This window comes from Salvelinus alpinus, chromosome 15, assembly GCF_045679555.1.
Source record: "Salvelinus alpinus chromosome 15, SLU_Salpinus.1, whole genome shotgun sequence".
NCBI classification, from domain to species: domain Eukaryota; kingdom Metazoa; phylum Chordata; class Actinopteri; order Salmoniformes; family Salmonidae; genus Salvelinus; species Salvelinus alpinus.
In genome coordinates this window covers 33,271,648-33,293,185 of record NC_092100.1, presented here as the reverse complement: position 1 = coordinate 33,293,185, position 21,538 = coordinate 33,271,648, and the positions used below count along the sequence as shown (strand labels likewise).

Genomic DNA, 21,538 nt, shown 5'->3' with positions numbered 1-21,538 from the left:
AAAATATATATAAAAAATAAAAAACATGTTTTTTTTTACTCAAGACCACCTATGGACCGGATTAGACTGCCTCGCGGGCCGGATTCAGCCCGCAGGTCGTATGTTTGACACCCCTGATCTAAGCCATTGTATTTTGGACAGTTAGCATGTGGACAGTTTATTAGTTGCTCAAACACACAAGGTGTTATTCAATACTATAGCATATTAATAGGTCAGTGACTACCCACTGGGAAAAACAGTGGTTGAATCAAAGTTGTTTCCAAATCATTTCAATAACAAAAATGATATGTGATGACATTGAATCAACGTGGAAAACTGATTGGATTTGCAAAGAGTCATCAACGTAAGGGAATTTTTTATTTGAACCTTAATCCAATGACAGTGACATTTTCTTAGTTGATTTCACTTTGAATTCACCTTAGTTGACAACTCAACCAAATTTAAAAACTAGAGTGCTTTATTTTGCAGCTGTCCTGGCTACAGTAGGATTGTTCAACAACAGAAACTGTTTGCCTGTTGACTTGAGAGGAAAGTAAAACAGGTAAGTGCACATCTCTTTCCATCTTGACAACAAATAAGTTAATAATCTCCATCATTAGATAAAGCCATGGTCTCAGGTCAGTGAGGTCACTAAAGAACACATACAGTGTAGCCAAGACTGAGCTAACATTATCAACACTGTTAGGCTTAGAGGAAATAGTCAAACTAAGACATATGCAGGGCAGGGTTATGCTATGGGCCTTCCAGCCTTACTACTTGTGCCAAGAGGAGCTCATTATTTGGCCAGATAGGATCCAGGGACCAGTCCTGACAGGCCGTTCCTCTCCACAGTCCACCAGCCATCCACACCCTGCTCAATGACCACCACCGTCTCCCCTGCAGACATGGACAGCTCACCCGCACTCTAGAGACGGCAAGGACAGGTTAGGTTTAGTTGTGGTTCAAATGTCACAGAAATGTGAATCCACTCATTCTTAGCGTAGGCCTAGATGTTGAATGCGGGCATTTAGGGTGTCAGAGCATTCTGACCTGAGCCTCATAGTCATATAGCGCCTGGTACTCCTCTCTGCTCTCTGAGATGGTTGGCTCCACTGGCTGAAATCCAGGAATGGAGGCGTACACTCCATCTGATGTGTCGGCTAAGGATTACACATGGTCAAATCACTGGCAGTTTGAAACCTCAGTACCACAGCTATTGACTGAACACAAAGAGTAAGCCCATGTAATGTAGTGTGATGTGATATAGTGTCAGACCCTGCTTAATATTGTGGCAACAGCTACTTTTGCGTCAAGGGACATTTGACCTGAAATCAGGTGGATGTTTGTGCCCACTGGTGATTATGTAAATAGATGGAAAGCCTGCATGATCAGGTTATGGGCTATTAATGTATGTTTTCACATTATGATTGGAACAAGATCAACACAATGCATTGTTATGGGGAGGCATAAAAAGAGAACATACATCGTTATCCTCTCCATCTCAAATGTATTTTTACCTGACAAGTAACAATATAATGACTGTGAAATCTCTCCCCGTCCAAAAATGGTTTCTATTGGTACCACACTTATTTACAGTAATTGTAGCAGCATACAAACCAGTAGGTGGGGCTAATGGCTGTGAACAGTCATTGACGTTAATTTTGGAGCCAGCCGAGGAGTTGCCTTGCAAAAGGTTTGAAAACCTAAAAGTAATTAAACAGAGTTACTTTGCTTCACATTGTAAACATGCTGTTTTGATGGTTACATGAGTTCAAATGTGCATTCTTATAGTGCAAAAACAAATCTTAGTATCTCTAACCTCTTCATAACTCCTCCTACAAAGCGGGCACTGCCATTGGTGTCTGTCGAGGGCTCCCTCTCATAGTAGTTCTCAAACACAATGGGAGCTGGGGAGAAACCACAGGCATTCAGCAAAGCAAACTCACCCAAGGCCTAAGTAAAGAGTGTATCACAGAGACATGGCTGCACTGCAAAGTTCAAACAAAGGGTGAACATATTATTTCTCAATCAGGCCACATATTTTCATCAATATTTTACTATGATGACATTTAAAGAGTTAATATTGAAATGTTCAGACCTGGAACATATTCATGTGCACAAACCAGGAAACAGGACAGGTGGTGTATTTTACCTACCTGGTGGACTTGAGCCAGTGCTTTTCATCTCAACAAAGCAGTTGTTGTCTACCGTGATGTCACACAGTTCTAGAGTTTTCCTCACATCCTCATAACACTGAAAGTACATTTTGGGCATGGCTCAAACACATTCAGTATATTCTTTATTCATCATTACTAATCAGCCTTACTGAGTAGTCTTACAGCTACTAAATGATACAGTTGAGACAAATTCTATATTTGTCTTACACAATGGTATACATGGTACCATGCTTTAATATGCTGACTAATGCTACTACTGATATTGTGGATTACAGTATGGCTTGGTAAGACAAAACAAACTTGACCAACCTCATCCTCTTTGACACATTGCATTGAGAATTGGTTACAGTGGACCCAGATGGCATTCCTTAGGATGTTGATACGATCTCCCTCCTGCTGCTGAAAGACCTGCAAAACAATCCCCCATTGTACAAAATATCTATATAAAATGCTATATCCCATATCTATATCCCATGTTTACAACAATCTGTGGACCATCAGCTGGTTTGACAGAAAATATTTACGTAATTTAAGAAAAGTCTGTCTGATCATACTGTACAATCCAACTTGCATTCATTGCAATGACATTAGAATATGCCTCAATGTACCTCACATGTGCTCTCATGTGTGGTTTCCCATTCTTGGCGAATCTTGTCTAGCTGTTCAATGTTTGACATGTATTGTTTTTCTGAGGACAAAGAAGCAAAGGTGGTATTCAGATAATACGCAGTTATTGACTCTGAATCATTTTTGAAGATTCATTGGATCCTCTGTCACAGTGGAGGGACAATATACACTAAGTGTGAAAAACATTAGGAACACCTGCTCTTTCCATAACATAGACGGACCAGGTAAATCCAGGTGAAAGCTGTGGTCCCTTATTGATGTCCCTTGTTAAATCCACTTCAATCAGTGTAGATGAAGGGGAGGAGACAGGTTAAAGGATTTTTAAGCCTTGAGACAATTAAGACATGGATTATGTATGTGTGTCATTCAGAGGGGGAATGGGCAAGACAAAATATTTAAGTGTCTTGGAACGGCATATGGTAGTAGGTGTCAGTCGCACCAGTTTGTGTCAAGAACTGCAACCCTGCTGGGTTTTTCACGCTCAACAGTTTCCAGCCAACTTGGACATCCAGCCAACTTGACACAACTGTGGGACGCATTGGAGTCAACATGGGCCAACATCCCTGTGGAACGCTTTCGACACCTTGTAGAGTCCATGCCCTGATGAATTGAGGCTGTTCTGACAGCAAAAAAACCCACCTTCCTAATAACTCAATATTCGGAAGGTGTTCTTAATGTTTTGTACACTCAGTGTATATGGCCTTTAAAAATATAATCTGCAAATTGGAAGCAAATTCTAAGATTACTTAATGAAAGAAAAAATTGAAAAAAATTACAACAGTTAATTTCTGGTAAACCTCAGCATTATGGTGATGAAAGGGAGACAAAAACAAATTGTCAAATCATGCTATGGCTTTTCAGCAATCTTGATTTCAAGTCATGGACTGCCTTTATTTGGAGTACAACAACAGGAAAAGATAGGAGCTCAATAGCCTAATATCTCTTACCTGCCTCTCCTGCTGCCTCTCTGCACTGCTTAGACTTGTTGTGCATCTGCAAACGAACAGGGAAGTTACTGTCACTGACAGGAAACTAATACATAAATGTCAGTGCTAAAGAGTAAGGAAATTATCTCCCAATTACATCATGAGAAATAATTAAGTTATTTTTTCAAGATAAACCGCCTCTACTCTCTGTTCTACTGGTGAATGTACGATCACTGGAGAACAAATTGGACAAGCTCCGTTCCAGACTATTCTATCAACGGGACCTAAAGAACAGTAATATCCTATGCTTCACGGAGTCATGGCTCAAGAGTCAGTTTGTGCGCAATCTCTAATATTAAGAAAGTCTCGAGGTTCTGCTCGCCTGATAAGCTGTAGACCACACTATTTACCAAGAGAGACTTAATGTATATTTTTTGTAGCTGTCTATTTACCACCACAAACCGATGCTGGCACTAAGACATAACGAGCTACAGTGGGGCAAAAAAGTATTTAGTCAGCCACCAATTGTGCAAGTTCTCCCACTTAAAAAGATGAGAGAGGCCTGTAATTTTCATCATAGGTACACTTCAACTATGACAGACAAAATGAGAAAAGAAAATCAAGAAAATCACATTGTAGGATTTTTTATGAATTTATTTGCAAATTATGGTGGAAAATAAGTATTTGGTCACCTACAAACAAGCAAGATTTCTGGCTCTCACAGACCTGTAACTTCTTCTTTAAGAGTCTCCTCTGTTCTCCACTCGTTACCTGTATTAATGGCACCTGTTTGAACTTGTTATCAGTATAAAAGACACCTGTCCACAACCTCAAACAGTCACACTCCAAACTCCACTATGACCAAGACCAAAGAGCTGTCAAAGGACACCAGAAACAAAATTGTAGACCTGCACCAGGCTGGGAAGACTGAATCTGCAATAGGTAAGCAGCTTGGTTTGAAGAAATCAACTGTGGGAGCAATTATTAGGAAATGGAAGACATACAAGACCACTGATAATCTCCCTCGATCTGGGGCTCCACACAAGATCTCACCCCGTGGGGTCAAAATGATCACAAGAACGGTGAGCAAAAATCCCAGAACCACACGGGGGGGACCTAGTGAATGACCTGCAGAGAGCTGGGACCAAAGTAACAAAGCCTACCATCAGTAACACACTACGCCGCCAGGGACTCAAATCCTGCAGTGCCAGACGTGTCCCCCTGTTTAAGCCAGTACATGTCCAGGCCCGTCTGAAATCTGCTAGAGAGCATTTGGATGATCCAGAAGAAGATTGGGAGAATGTCATATGGTCAGATGAAACCAAAATAGAACTTTTTGGTAAAAACTCAACTTGTCGTGTTTGGAGGACAAAGAATGCTGAGTTGCATCCAAAGAACACCATACCTACTGTGAAGCATGGGGGTGGAAACATCATGCTTTGGGGCTGTTTTTCTGCAAAGGGACCAGGACGACTGATCCGTGTAAAGGAAAGAATGAATGGGGCCATGTATCGTGAGATTTTGAGTGAAAACCTCCTTCCATCAGCAAGGGCATTGAAGATGAAACGTGGCTGGGTCTTTCAGCATGACAATGATCCCAAACACACCGCCCGGGCAACGAAGGAGTGGCTTCGTAAGAAGCATTTCAAGGTCCTGGAGTGGCCTAGCCAGTCTCCAGATCTCAACCCCATAAATCTTTGGAGGGAGTTGAAAGTCCGTGTTGCCCAGCAACAGCCCCAAAACATCACTGCGCTAGAGGAGATCTGCATGGAGGAATGGGCCAAAATACCAGCAACAGTGTGTGAAAACCTTGTGAAGACTTACAGAAAACGTTTGACCTCTGTCATTGCCAACAAAGGGTATATAACAAAGTATTGAGATAAACTTTTGTTATTGACCAAATACTTATTTTCCACCATAATTTGCAAATAAATTCATTAAAAATCCTACAATGTGATTTTCTGGAATTTTCTTTCTCATTTTGTCTGTCATTGTTGAAGTGTACCTATGATGAAAATTACAGGCCTCTCTCATCTTTTTAAGTGGGAGAACTTGCACAATTGGTGGCTGACTAAATACTTTTTTGCCTCACTGTATACAGGGCCATAAGCCAACAAGAAAATGCTCATCCAGAGGCAGTGCTCCTTGTGGCTGGTGATTTTAATGCAGGAAAACTGAAATCTGTTTTACCTCATTTCAACCAGCTTGTCACCTGTGCAACTAGAGGAAAAAAACTCTAGGTCACATTTACTCCACACACAGGGGTGCAGACAAAGCTCTCTCCGCCCTCCATTTGGCAATTCTGACCACAACTCTATCCTCCTGATTCCTGCTTACAAGCAAAAACTCAAACAGGAAGTACCAGTGACATGCTCAATTAGGAAGTGGTCCGATGAAGCGGTTGCTAAGCTACAGGACTGTTTATGTTCCCGGATTCATCCGATGGCATTGAGGAGTTTACCACATCAGTCACAGGCTTAATTAATAAGTGCATCAACAACGTCGCCCCCACAGTGACCATACGTACATATCCCAACCAGAAGCCATGGACTACAGGCAGCATCCACACTGAGCTAAAGGATAGAACTGCCGGCTTTCAAGGAGCGGGACACTAACCTGGACGCTTATAAGAAGTCCCGCTACGTCCTCCGATGAACCATCAAACAGGCAAAGCATCAATACAGGACTAAGATCGAATCCTAGTGCACCGGCTCATGCACTCGTCGGATGTGGCAGGGCTCGCAAACTATCATGGATTACAAAGGGAAACCCAGCTAACGGCTGCCCTGTGATACGAGACTACCAGACGAGTTAAATGCCTTCTATGCTCACTTCGAGGCAAGCAACACTGAACCATGTGTGAGACAGACGGATTAACAGGACGCATACTCAGAGCATGCACAGACCAGCTGGCAAGTGTCTTTACTGACATTTTTAACCTCTCCCTGACCCAGTCTGTAATACCTACAGTACATGTTTCAAGCAGACCACCATAGTCCCTGTGGCCAAGAACGTCAAGGTAAATGACTATCGCCCCGTAGCACTCACACCTGTAGCCATGAAATGCTTTGAAAGGCTGGTCATGGCTCACATCAACACCATCTTCCCAGACCCCCTGGACCCACTCCAACTCGCATACCGCCCCAAAAAACCCAGGGAGAACGCAATCTCGATTGCACTCCACACCTCCCTTTCTCACTTCTATAAAAGGAACATCTACGTGAGAATGCTGTTCATTGACTACAGCTCAACACCATAGATCCCTCGAAGCTCATCACTAAGCTAAGGTCCCTGGGACTGAACACCTCCCACTGCAACTGGATCCCAGGTGGTCAGGGTAGGCAATAACACATACACCACGCTGATCCTCAACACGGGAGCCCACCACGCTGATCCTCAACACGGGAGCCCCTCAGGGGTGCGTGCTTAGTCCCCTCCTGTACTCACAATTCACCCACGACTGCGTGGCCGCGCACTACGACAACACCATCATTAAGTTTGCTGACAACACGACGGTGGTAGGCCTGATCACCAACGACGATGATACAGCCTATAGGGAGGAGGTCAGAGATCTGGCAGTGTGGTGCCAGGACAACAACCTCTCCCTCAACGTCAGTAAGACAAAGGAGCTGATGGGCCCATAGACTCTCAAAAAGTTCTACAGCTGCACCATCGAGAGCATTTTGACTGGCTGCATCACCGCTTGGTATGGAAACTGCTTGGCATCCAACTGCAAGGCGATATAGTGGGTAGTGCGTATGGCCCAGTACATCACTAGGGCCGAGCTCCCTGCCATCCAGGACCTCTATACCAGGCGGTATCAGAGGAAGGCCCAAAAAATTGTCAAAGACTCCAATGCACCACGCCTGGAACTAGCCGGATGCATACTGATACTGATACTGACACACTGACACACTGACACACACACACACACACACACACACACACACACACACACACACACACACACACACACACACACACACACACACACACATTCACACTTTCACACTCACACGCTGCTGCTACTGTCTATTATCTATCCTGTTGCATAGTCAATTTACCTCTACCTATACACTGAGTATACAAAACATTTGGAACATCTGCTCTTTCCATGACATAGACTGACCAGTTGAATCCAGGGGAAAGCTATGATCCCTTATAGATGTCACTTGTTAAAGAAGGATTTTTAAGCCTGGAGACAATTAAGACATGGATTGTGTACATGTGTCATTCAGAGGGTGAATGGGCAAGACAAAAGATATAAGTGCCTTTGAATGGGGTATGGTAGTATGAACTGAGTCAGTTTTGAGGGCAAAAACAGTGGGTGCAACTCAATATTAGGAAGGTGTTCCTAATGTTTGGTATACTCAGTGCATGTAAAGTACCTACCTCAATTACCTCGTACCCCTGCACATCAAATCAGTACTGGTACTCCCTCTTTAGCCATGTTATTTTCTACTCCCTATATATATCCATGTTATTTGTCTTAACTCTGCATTGTTGGAAAAGGACCCGGAAGTAAGCATTTCATGGTTAGTCAACAAATGTTGTCTATGAAGCATGTGACAAATAACATTTGATTTGAAATGGTAGAACAGTAATCAGAAATAACAGAATTTATATTTCATCACTGAGTTGAAGGGGATTGTGGCAGGAATCCCCATGAACATGGGTTTTGCTTTATGCCCCACACAGCAACAGTTCAGAATATGTGTTTACATTCACTCTATGATGAAAGTCAAACCATTCACTGCAATTCACATCCTCTGTTATTATTCCTACAATTCAAAACATATAGCCTACAGACTGACCTACAACTACCGTATGTTACATTTTACACAAATACTCAAGGAGCACCGTGTTACGATTTCATACAATTTAATGGTATATTTCTAAGCCTGGTTCCCATTGTCAGTTAAGTAGATGTGTTGTCCAGTGTGCATGGATAGAGTTTAGTGATTTACCCTTTCAGCCTGCTTGGGTGTGGTGGTGGCTGCACTGGTCATCCTCTCAGCAGCTTGCTCTGCCTCATCTGCCTCTCTGCACCTTTGGTCATAGGACCTTCTAGACTGGGAAAGGACACACAGAAAGGGAACTTGTTATCAGGTTTATAATACTACACAATGTACTTACCTCTAGGGCTGTTGCGGTGAACGTATTACCGCCACACCTGCAGTCACAAGTCATGAAGTCAGTCAAATTCCACTTGACCGTTTAGTCATGGTAATTACGTTTTTCCAAGCTCTGATGCTGCTAATGGTCATTTGTAGCCTACCAAACTTGCTAACTGCCTGGTACTCAGCACTCTATTGTCCCTCTAATCACTGCATCAATGCAAATGTCATCGAAAATGTTATCTTTTTTTTTAATATACATTCGCAAAAAAAATTAAAACCTGTTTTCGTTTTATGGGGTATTGTGTGTAGATTGCTTAAAAAAAAAAAGTTTTTATCCATTTTATAGTTAAGGCTGTAACTTAACAAAATGTGGAAAAAGTCAAGGGTTCTGAATACTTTCTGAAGGCACTGTAAACAGGGCATGAGTTTCAAGTTTTTGGAAGATAATTTTCACCATAAAAATGCACCTTTATAATAAAAGCATTTCATGCATAATCACATTTGCGGTCACTTTTGATAATGGTGTTTTCCAGCAAATGGAACATTCATGCTTATAGCCTACTGCCGTGTGCGCATTGCTGCGCTTATAATGTGAAGAAAAAGCCTAATAGTTTATCAACATTTTAAGTTAAATGTTCAGATCTGTTGGGTCAGCCACATTGCATTTTTAATGCTAGTGGTTGTACTAATTTGGGATCTATCGCATCCCACAATTGTCCCAGGCTATGTTCGGAATATTTATTTCTCGCACAGAATAGGTCAACTTTTGTACTATGGGGGATAGTAGATTGACATAGGCTAGTGCTTTTGCTGTTCGTTAGGCCTACTCATCTTGTTGGCTGACGAAAAGTAAATGTGGACAGTTCTTCCAATATCTTCAATATGCATCTCGGAATTGGATAAGAACGCGCGCAGTTGCGTCCCGGAAGTGTCTGTCTTCACTTGTAGCCTATGAGATAGACCCGATCACGTGATGGAGAGCCATGTGAGTGAGAGGTGCTTCGGGGAGAAGGGCACAATGCAGCACTCGGGGCCCAAGGGCACAACGGCCACTGGCAGCAAAAGGCATGGCTTTTTTTTAGGGTGCATTACGGCCACATAAAGCCACCAAAATTTCATTTTGATACTGTTGCAAAGCTAACTAAAAAGCAGCATTCCCCAAGAGAGGATGGCTTTCACTTCAGCAGTAATAAATTCATGAACTTCTTTGAGGAAAAAATCATGATCATTAGAAAGCAAATTACGGACTCCTCTTTAAATCTGCATATTCCTCCAGGGCTTAGCTGTCCTGGATCTGCACAGCTCTGCCAGGGCCTGGGATCGGGAGAGACACTTAAGTGTTTTAGTACTATATCTCTTGACACAATGATTAAAATAATCATGGCCTCTAAACCTTCAAGCTGCATACTGGATCCTATTCCTACTAAACTACTGAAAGAGCTGCTTCCTGTGCTTGGCCCTCCTATGTTGAACATAATAAACGGCTCTCTATCCACCGGATGTGTACCAAACTCACTAAAAGTGGCAGTAATAAAGCCTCTCTTGAAAAAGCCAAACCTTGACCCGGAAAATATAAAAAACTATCGGCCTATATCGAATCTTCCATTCCTCTTTTAGAAAAAGCTGTTGCGCAGCAACTCACTGCCTTCCTGAAGACAAACAATGTATACGAAATGCTTCAGTCTGGTTTTAGACCCCATCATAGCACTGAGACTGCACTTGTGAAGGTGGTAAATGACCTTTTAATGGCGTCAGACCGAGGCTCTGCATCTGTCCTCGTGCTACTAGACCTTAGTGCTGCTTTTGACACCATCGATCACCACATTCTTTTGGAGAGACTGGAAACCCAAATTGGTCTACACGGACAAGTTCTGGCCTGGTTTAGATCTTACCTGTCGGAAAGATATCAGTTTGTCTCTGTGAATGGTTTGTCCTCTGACAAATCAACTGTACATTTCGGTGTTCCACAAGGTTCCGTTTTAGGACCACTATTGTTTTCACTATATATTTTACCTCTTGGGGATGTTATTCGAAAACATAATGTTAACTTTCACTGCTATGCGGATGACACACAGCTGTACATTTCAATGAAACATGGTGAAGCCCCAAAATTGCCCTCGCTAGAAGCCTGTGTTTCAGACATAAGGAAGTGGATGGCTGCAAACTTTCTACTTTTAAACTCGGACAAAACAGAGATGCTTGTTCTAGGTCCCAAGAAACAAAGAGATCTTCTGTTAAATCTGACAATTAATCTTGATGGTTGTAAAGTCGTCTCAAATAAAACTGTGAAGGACCTCGGCGTTACTCTTGACCCTGATCTCTCTTTTGACGAACATATCAAGACTGTTTCAAGGACAGCTTTTTTCCATCTACGTAACATTGCAAAAATCAGAAATCTTCTGTCCAAAAATGATGCAGAAAAATTAATCCATGCATTTGTTACTTCTAGATTAGACTACTGCAATGCTCTACTTTCCGGCTACCCGGATAAAGCACTAAATAAACTTCAGTTAGTGCTAAATACGGCTGCTAGAATCCTGACTAGAACCAAGAAATTTGATCATATTACTCCAGTGCTAGCTTCCCTACACTGGCTTCCTGTTAAGGCAAGGGCTGATTTCAAGGTTTTACTGTTAACCTATAAAGCGTTACATGGGCTTGCTCCTACCTATCTTTCCGAGTTGGTCCTGCCGTACATACCTATACGTACGCTACGGTCACAAGACGCAGGCCTCCTAATTGTCCCTAGAATTTCTAAGCAAACAGCGGGAGGCAGGGCTTTCTCCTATAGATCTCCATTTTTATGGAACGGTCTGCCTACCCATGTGAGAGACGCAGACTCGGTCTCAACCTTTAAGTCTTTACTGAAGACTTATCTCTTCAGTAGGTCATATGATTGAGTGTAGTCTGGCCCAGGAGTGTGAAGGTGAACGGAAAGGCTCTGGAGCAACGAACCGCCCTTGCTGTCTCTGCCTGGCCGGTTCCCCTCTCTCCACTGGGATTCTCTGCCTCTAACCCTATTACAGGGGCTGAGTCACTGGCTTACTGGTGCTCTTTCATGCCGTCCCTGGGAGGGGTGCGTCACTTGAGTGGGTTGAGTTACTGACGTGATCTTCCTGTCTGGGTTGGCGCCCCCCCCTTGGTTTGTGCTGTGGTGGAGATCTTTGTGGGCTATACTCGGCCTTGTCTCAGGATTGTAAGTTGGTGGTTGAAGATATCCCTCTAGTGGTGTGGGGGCTGTGCTTTGGCAAAGTGGGTGGGGTTATATCCTTCCTGTTTGGCCCTGTCCGGGGGTTTCTTCTGATGGGGCCAAAGTGTCTCCTGACCCCTCCTGTCTCCGCCTCCAGTATTTATGCTGCAGTAGTTTATGTGTCGGGGGGCTAGGGTCAGTTGGTTATACCTGGAGTACTTCTCCTATCTTATCCAGTGTCCTGTGTGAATTTAAGTATGCTCTCTCTAATTCTCTCGTTCTCTCTTTCTTTCTCTCTCTCGGAGAACCTGAGCCCTAGGACCATACGTCACGGCAAACCGGGCATGATGACTCCTTGCTGTCCCCAGTCCGCCTGGCCTTGCTGCAAACTTCAGTTTCAGCTGTTCTGCCTGCGGTTATGGAACCCCTACCTGTCCCAGACCTGCTGTTTTCAACTCTTAATGATCGGCTATGAAAAGCCAACTGATATTTATTCCTGATTATTATTTGACCATGCTTGTCATTTATGAACATTTTGAAAATCTTGGCTCTCTCTAATTCTCTCCTCTCTTTCTTTCTCTCTCTCAGAGGACCTGAGCCCTAGGACCATACGTCACGGCAAACCGGGCATGATGACTCCTTGCTGTCCCCAGTCCGCCTGGCCTTGCTGCTATTCCAGTTTCAGCTGTTCTGCCTGCGGTTATGGAACCCCTACCTGTCCCAGACCTGCTGTTTTCAACTCTTAATGATCGGCTATGAAAAGCCAACTGATATTTATTCCTGATTATTATTTGACCATGCTTGTCATTTATGAACATTTTGAAAATCTTGGCTCTCTCTAATTCTCTCTTTCTTTCTCTCTCTCGGAGGACCTGAGCCCTAGGACCATACGTCAGGACTACCGGGCATGATGACTCCTTGCTGTCCCCAGTCCACCTGGCCTTGCTGCTATTCCAGTTTCAACTGTTCTGCCTGCGGTTATGGAACCGCCACCTGTCCCAGACCTGCTATTTTCAACTCTTAATGATCGGCTATGAAAATTATTCATGATTATTATTTGACCATATAAGTGACAACACTTATGAATATTTTGAACATCTTGGCATAGTTCTGTTATAATCTCCACCCGGCACAGCCAGAAGAGGACTGGCCACCCCTCATAGCCTGGTTCCTCTCTAGGTTTCTTCCTAGGTTTTGGCCTTTCTAGGGAGTTTTTCCTAGCCACCGTGCTTCTACACCTGCATTGCTTGCTGTTTGGGGTTTTAGGCTGGGTTTCTGTACAGCACCTCGAGATATTAGCTGATGTACGAAGGGCTATATAAAATAAACTTGATTTGATAAAGGGAATGCAGCTGTGAAATTCAAGGCATTATCAAGTGGTTGTCAAATTGTGAATGAGAGACTGATGAATTGTGTATAGTCTGTGCAAAAAACTAAGCAGAGCTCATGCCTTTCAAGCAACTTTTTCAAATCATTATTTGAGTCGCATCATGCAGCCTTAAAATGTATTAAAAATCCAAACATATTGCCCAACATTGGTAGAACAACTAAAGTTACATTAATAACTCTAAATTAAGCATATAGGAGTGCCCATTTCCTTGTTAACCACTCAAAAAAGAATAGCAGCATGTGTGAACTCAAATCGTTTGGAGAAAATATACTTTCTATTTTATTCAGCTTTGTTAAATTGTTTTCTTCATACTATAAAATAATATAAAATAATGCATGCCACATAATTCTAAGCAAATCTTGTCTGCTAAATGAACTAGTGTAGCCCACAGCCATTTGGCATAGCCAGATCAGGACCTAATGTCACGCCCTGGCCTTAGTTATCTTTGTTTTCTTTATTATTTTAGTTAGGTCAGGGTGTGACATGGGGGATGTATGTGTTTTGTATTGTCTAGGGTTTTTTGTATGTTTATGGGGCAGTGTCTAGTCTAGGTGTATGTATATGTATGTCTATGGTTGCCTAGATTGGTTCTCAATTAGAGACAGCTGTCTATCGTTGTCTCTGATTGGGAACCATATTTAGGCAGCCATATTCATTAGGTAGTTTGTGATTGTCTATGTGTAGTGTTTAGTGTCAGCACTATTTGTTATATAGCTTCACGTTCGTTTTGTTGTTTTTGAATAGTTTGTCAAGTGTTCTTCGTCTTCGTTAATTAAATATGTATTCATTTCACGCTGCGCCTTGGTCCTCCTCTCTTCAATGTTACGACGAACGTGACACCTAACATAAGGACAACTCAGAGTATGCTATTCTGTTCTCCTGAAATAGACACATTTTTCTTAATATCATACTTCTTTAGACCTGTCTAAAATAATGGATTTATTGTGAAGGTGTAGGCTATATTACATGGATTTATTAGACTTTTTAAAATGTAGATGTTGCATAATAAGGGTTAAATAAATAAAATAAAATGGTCAATTACCATGAGACTGACAGTTATTTGCTTGACAATCACCGGCTGACAAAATTTTGTGACCGCCACAGTCCTACTTACCTCCAATTATTAGATTAAGACAGCTATTATTAGTTGACACTTCATGAAGCTGTTGCCAAATAAGGAACAGAAAGTGCAATCGAGAGCGAGAGATGCATGTGCAAGCAGGGAGACTAAAATAAAACAAATAGAGCAGGATTTCCTGAGCTGAGAGTTCTGTTTTAGAGGCGCTCCCTCGGCTTGCCACTGAATGGCCCTCTTTGTTTCCTTTCTTATCTGTATGCTCTTACTGGTGCAACCTATTATTCGGGAACATTACAAATTCCCTTACCGGTATATAATTTCACCTGACAGAAAAACATTATGGTTTTCCTGAATCATACTAACTAAAAGACCTTTGAAAGTAAAGCTAAAATAACCCTGACACATTGAGTTAAGCCCTACCTACCACAGACAAACTATACGGAATAGGGTTTCACGTCACACAAAGGAGCATACAGATAATTTCTTTAAGAAGGTTTTTGGTAGGAACTGTGCTCACCTCCATTGTTTTCTTGTATAAAGACACCTTCATCTTCTGAACCTTGTCCATGACGCCTTCAAACTGAGACAGAGAAAAACATGCTGTGACTGATGCAAAAATAGCTGAACAATTACAGATCAATAGTGGATTCATCTCATCTAACCACTGATACCTTCTCTGTCCTTAAACAGCAAATGGTTAACATTTGAAATCAAAGTACATGATTTAATAGTACAACATACTCTATGTAGATATTCACCACCATGCACTAACAATAGATTGTCTTTAGGCCTTGTTTAGGTGAAAGCTAAAAATGTCAAACCACAACCTTTTTTCTCTGCTCTTTCTGTCGATCCCTGAACTGTTCCATACTCTTGACCTCTTCCTTTAACATCCCAGAGAGCTGTATGTGTAGGTTTCCAATGTTCTCAATTTCTACAAAACATGAGGTAACACAACATTACAAATCTGGGATGAAGTAGTGCTGCTTACAGATGTTTCAACTCCATAGCTACAAGTGGACGATTAAAATTCTGTTCTACTTACGGACTTTGAGTTGGTCAATGGATGCTCTCAAAGTGCTGTGAAAAGAATATAACTGTGAGAAAGTGCAAATACATTTATTTTACACAATACATTATCACACACACCTCTCTCTCTGCCAAAACTTAAGGCATTTCGTTTCCATGAATCGTGAGAGCAGAGCCACTCACCTGATCTCACAGAGACCCCCTGCCTTGCGTGCAATCATCACCAACTCCTTGCCATATCTCTCTTCAGCGGATGCCCTATCCAATGGAAACACAATATTTCTTAACTTATAATTGTGACATAATATAACTTCATTCACAATGTAGGAACTGCTTTGCTATCACCAACTACCTCATCTTCAAGAGCTCCTCCATGTCTTTGCACATCCGTCGACCCTCACAGAGTCTCTGGATGAGAGCCTCATATCCCACATTACTGATGAAATCCACTCCCTACAACCATACAGAATCATAGCATTATCTTAACTTCAAAGAAAAGAAAATGCAAAGATTTAATACAAAGGTCCAAAGAAAGTCATTTTCGAAAAATAGATGCAAATACTCATCTTTCAGCTACAGCAGCTTTTGACACGTTTACAGATTTATGGTGTTTGTCAAAATAAAATGCTTTCAAGGATGCCGTGTACATAATAGTATTGAATGCCAGTGCAGGTGAAAGTTATAAGTTAAATGACACATATCAGATACTGTAGTAGGCCTTCAGTGGAGATGTTGCTGGCCGACACTGTATCACTCATACTACATACCACCCAGTTTCCACAGGAAAATAGTCTTAAATAGTAGCTTGGTCATAAAAATCCCTTAGCAGCAAAAGAAAGGATTCCACTGTTGACCGCCTCATGTATCAACAGCAAACCATTGACTGTCGTCTGTTAGCTGAACTTTGGCTTATGCATGATTGTGTACTATGTGAAGTAAAACATTTATAAATGAATGTACAATACAGAATGCCAAATACAGGTATTTGTATTGCACAAGTGTTATACAATATCAAACATAATTCAATGCCAAACTATTTCATACAAAGTAATAAGAAAACATGCACAATAAGGTAATTTTTATTTGCAAAGGTTAGAAGGGGATTATTGCAATGAGCCTGCTATGCAAATTAACCCAGAAGCTATCTGTAGTTTTGTAGATTACAGTTCTGACAATGCATCACAGTCAGAAGATCAAATACAGAAAGATAAAAGAGCCTAGCCTGTTTTACAGGAAACTCAGCATAGAGATACTGACACTCAGAAATGAGCAATCCAGCCAAGAGAATAAGTTACAACAATGTTCTGTGGGCCTAGTTATTTAGATAAATTACAAAATATAACACACTAGCACATTTATTAATGCCACACATTCAAAAGCAAGTTTCCACATAAAATAATCACACAAGTACATTTCTTCATCATAGCATATGAAATAAAGTTTTAGTCTAGTATATTTAGAAAAAGAACGAAGTTGGCTGTGAGACCATAGAACAAACATTTGTAAAGACGACAATCTGAGAGCCAATGAAACAAACAAAGTTTAATTTAGTAAAGGGCTGCCTCTGACACAGGTGTACTGCCTCAGGTGTTGTTACCACAATACAGTTTGGATCAAGCAGTAAATAATTTAGCTCTCTGCTGATATCCTCTGTGCAGTGCATTTTTTAAAATAACATCAACCTTATCCATAAAGATCATATAGATTGAGTATCAAAGTGGTTCATCAAAAATCAAGACGTTAAAGTGAACTCACCCAAAATACATCTTGGAATTGCAAAGTCATCTCAGCAGTAGATCAAATGTGATATCCTCTGTGAGGGGATTCAGTAAAGAAGGCACTTATGGTTCTTTGAGGCCGGGTCAAAGCCAGTGAAAATTATAATGCCACACACAGGAAACACCCAGTCAGTAGACATGGCTTGAAGTTAACTCGTTTGACTCAAATGAGGAAGAGCTTCAGTGTGAAGTTAGCTAACACAGACAGCCTGCATCCAAGATAACATTACCAGTTGGTTGTCATTTGATAGATGGATACCCTAAAAACATTGAAATATGTATTCTATGGGGAAATGATCATACAATCCACCCATTCAGAAATGTTACATGTAAATCAATAAGACTTCTTGAACTGAAAAAATATATATACAGTACCAGTCAAACGTTGGGACACACCTACTCATTCATGGGTTTTTCTTTATTTTGACTATTTCCTACATTGTAGAATAATAGTGAAGACATCAAAACTATGAAATAACACATATGGAATCATGTAGTAACCAAAAAGTGTTAAAACAAATCAAAATATATTTTATATTCTTCAAAGTAGCCACCCTTTGCCTTGATGACCGCTTTGCACTCTCTTGGCATTCTCTCAACCAGTTCCATGAGGAATGCTTTTCCAACAGTCTTGAAGGAGTTCCCACATATGCGGAATACTTGTTGGCTGCTTTTCCTTCACTCTGCGGTCCAACTCATTCCAAAACATCTCAATTGGGTTGAGGTCAGGTGATTGTGAAGGCCAGATAATCTGATGCAGCAATCCATCACTCTCCTTCTTGGTCAAATAGCCCTTACAAAGCCTGGAGGTATGTTGAGTCATTGTCCTGTTGAAAAACAAATGATAGTCCCATAAAGCGTCAAACAGATGGGATGAATGCTGTGGTAGCCATGCTGCTTAACTGTGCTTTGAATTCTAAATAAATCACTGTCACCAGCAAAGCACACCCATACCATCACACTTCCATGCTTCACCGTGGGAACCACACATTCGGAGATCATCCGTTCACCTACTCTTCGTCTCACAAAAACACGGCGGTTGGAACCAAAAATCTCAAATTTGCAGTCATCAGACCAAAGGAGATTTCCTCCGGTCTAATGTCCATTGATCGTGTTTCTTGGCCCAAGCAAGTCTCTTCTTATTATTGGTGTCCTTTAGTCGTGGTTTCTTTGCAGCAATTCGACGATGAAGGACTGATTCACACAGTCTCCTCTGAACAGTTAATGTTGAGATGTGTCTGTTTTTATTTAATTTAACCTTTATTTATCTAGGCAAGTCTGCTAATTGAACTCTGTGAATCATTTATTTGGGCTGCAATTTCTGAGGCTGGTAACTCTAATGAACTTATTCTCTGCAGCAGAGGTAACTCTGGGTCTCCCTTTCCTGTGGCGGTCCTCATGAGAGCCAGTTTCATCATAGCGCTTGATGGTTTATGCGACTGCACTTGAAAAATCTTTCACAACACAACTGATTGGCTCAAACACATTAAGAATGAAAGAAATTCCACAAATGAACTTTTAACAAGGCACACCTGTTAATTGAAATGCATTCCAGGTGACTACCTCATGAAGCTGGTTGAGAGAATGCCAAGCATGTGCAAAGCTATCATCTAGGCAAAGGGTGGCTACTTTGAAAAATCTCAAATATATTTTAATTTGTTTAACACTTTTTTGGTTACTACATGATTCCATGTGTTATTTCATAGTTTATGTCTTCACTATTATTCTACAATGCAGAAAATAGTCAAAATAAAGAAAAACCCTGGAATAAGTAGGCGTGTCCAAACGTTTAACTGGTACTGTACATCACAGTAAAATAAAAAATCTGTTATAATTCGTCGTGTGACACATGAAGTTGTCTTCCATAGTCTGTTACTTCACTATTCATAAACATTTCTTGATTTTTCAAAACCTCTGCCTCTGACAGTCTCCCATCACCATCTCGGTCCATTTCTTTGATGAGGTGAATAGCCTGTTAAAACATAAGAGCAAAGCAAAAGAATTCGAGCAAACTGAAGAGAACTGATAGATACACCCACTTTCAATGGGGATACCATTCATACCAACCAATGTATAAATCTTTCCATACCCTGACTGCACTTCACAGGAACTAATATGTTATAATCAAATTAGGAATTGCACTCCTAGTGCACCCTAGTGAGGCATGGCTGTCCATGTAATGCAGAGACACAGTAGTGTAGTGGTTACTCACCTCCTCCCGTGCAGAGCCATAGCTGTTAGGGGCCACCCAGCGGAGCTGCTCCTCTCGATTCAACTTGCCATCCTTGTCTTGATCATAGAGGTCGTCAAAGCGGACAGTTTCCTCAATCTCCCACTTTGATGGGTCAACCTCCTCTGAAGTACACAAACACACATTACTACAGCAGGAAAGCCAACCCAGCCCTTACAAACCATTATATCATAGTATGTTGAGAAAAACACAGAAAGCATTCTTCTGTGCTTACCATTAGTTCGAACATCTCCAATAAATTCACTTAGACTGATGAACTCATCTTTATCTGTGTCATACTCACTCAACACATCTTCAATCGCAAAATCCTAAAAGAAAAAATAGCAAAATATTACCACACCAAACATTTGATTCTGCTCATGTGGATACAAATGTAAACAGCTTGTTTTGTGTAGAAATGTCTTACAGCCATGTAATCCACTTCAGATGGGTGTGTAAATGCAAGAAACTCAGTTAGGTTAAGGCCTGGTGTGCCACCCATATCAGCAAAATCAAAGCGCTTCTTTTCCTTTAAGTGGAGCTAAAAAGGAAAAGATAGATAAGTACTGTGAGGTGTAGAGCATGTGCGATCCATATGTTGTCAACAATAAAATAAAGGCTGGTTCAACTAAGATGATCATACAAATCTGAGTGACTCTTCCTCTGGATCCTCCAGAACAGCATTCTCATCAATATTAATGACTCGTTCATGGACAACCATGTTGTATTCTTCCCAAGACACAACACCATCGTTGTTGGTGTCAAATTCAGGGAAGCGCTCCTCTGCATCATCCAATGCGTATTTCTTGTAGACATGTTGAATCCATAGTGTGATCTCCTCTGTAGTGACAATATATTACACATACTGTAGTAAGGCAGTAGATTACACATACAGTATCCATACCATTATATCAACTGAGTGAATTTTTTATAACAATGTGGGATTCATTTTTCATCTGAAAGTCAAAATATATCCTAAAACAAAGCCATTTAAAAAAATTTTTTTACCTGAGGTTAGATGTTTGTCAGAATTTTTATCAATCTTCTTCATAATTTCCATAATTTTGTTCCTTTGCTCAGCTGGACTAAGTTTCTTTATTCCATCTTCTTCCTAAAACTCAAGTTATAGAAATAGTGAGATAGCGAATATGACTGAAAGGGGATATTATTCAGATGAGAGAAAATGACAACCTCAGTTCCCAATAGGAGATCCATGTCGTGACCCACATAATGATCTTCATGATTGTGGGAGCTCTCTCCAAAGGCACAGTGCATTACAAGCAATGCAATGGGTAAAACTGAGTATTTCATCTATGACGGAGAAAAAAAAGCGTCATGTTATGATTTTTGCATTCTTCGTCAACTTAAAGAAGAATATAGATTAACAATCATAGAATATGCATTTCACATATCAATGATGTAACTGTCTGGTTCTGGTTCACCTACGATTAGCTGTATGAAACGCGAAGACAATAGCGCTGAGTTACCTGGTGGTGGTCGACATTAAAGAGACTGGACAGTTTGGGCTTCAACAATACAGTACTGTTGCTAGCTAGGTAACGACTAACGTTAGCAACCAAAGTGTTGTCAGTCATTGACACCCCTCGAAAACATACCTTGACAAACAATAGACCTAAGCTTACTTGGCTGATGTAACTTTAGGTGACTAGGACGCTAACTAGCTATCGTTAGCTAATAATGCTGAGAATTTTCCTGAAATAAACTGAGTTGTTGACAATGAATGTCTGACAAAACTTGAGGATTCTGAACTGGTCAGACGTTTGGTAAAGTTAGCTGAGTGACTTCCTGGCTATTTTAGGAGAACATTATGTTGTAAACAAACCTTTGCTTGTGCCAATTCCTCGTTCCAGCTCGCAAAATCTGGGTTAAAATTTGAGTAACGTCCAATAATGATGAAGATTCCAGGAGCAAGAGGACACGAACAGATCGATTTGACACAAAAAAAACGTTACTTCATATTTGTATCCCGCCCATTTACTTGGTTGCCATGGTT

The 21,538-nt window shown here is 41.2% G+C and overlaps 2 protein-coding genes across 3 annotated transcripts; both read right to left on the bottom strand.

Moving 5' to 3' along the window:
- Positions 1-338: 338 nt before the first annotated feature.
- Positions 339-17,408, bottom strand: LOC139539939 (proline-serine-threonine phosphatase-interacting protein 1-like). The gene is made up of 15 exons (XM_071343378.1): positions 17,272-17,408; positions 15,869-15,969; positions 15,700-15,774; positions 15,533-15,567; positions 15,315-15,421; positions 15,005-15,067; positions 8,677-8,781; positions 3,731-3,776; positions 2,765-2,844; positions 2,466-2,564; positions 2,136-2,232; positions 1,799-1,886; positions 1,597-1,682; positions 1,030-1,139; positions 339-904 (listed from the first exon to the last, which is right to left on the bottom strand). Exons 1-15 carry the CDS (start codon positions 17,299-17,301, stop codon positions 776-778), a joined length of 1,251 nt encoding a protein of 416 aa, XP_071199479.1. The 5' UTR covers positions 17,302-17,408; the 3' UTR covers positions 339-775.
- rcn2 (reticulocalbin 2) lies at positions 16,580-21,528 on the bottom strand. 2 transcript variants are annotated; one of them, XM_071343380.1, is made up of 8 exons: positions 21,368-21,528; positions 20,716-20,835; positions 20,533-20,635; positions 20,168-20,364; positions 19,952-20,065; positions 19,760-19,853; positions 19,507-19,649; positions 16,580-19,266 (listed from the first exon to the last, which is right to left on the bottom strand). In XM_071343380.1, exons 2-8 carry the CDS (start codon positions 20,833-20,835, stop codon positions 19,123-19,125), a joined length of 915 nt encoding a protein of 304 aa, XP_071199481.1. In that variant the 5' UTR covers positions 21,368-21,528; the 3' UTR covers positions 16,580-19,122. The 2 variants fall into 2 exon arrangements, with proteins under 2 accessions (XP_071199481.1, XP_071199480.1); XM_071343379.1 differs by having other exon boundaries at positions 19,829-19,853.
- Between the last annotated feature and the right edge of the window lie 10 nt (positions 21,529-21,538).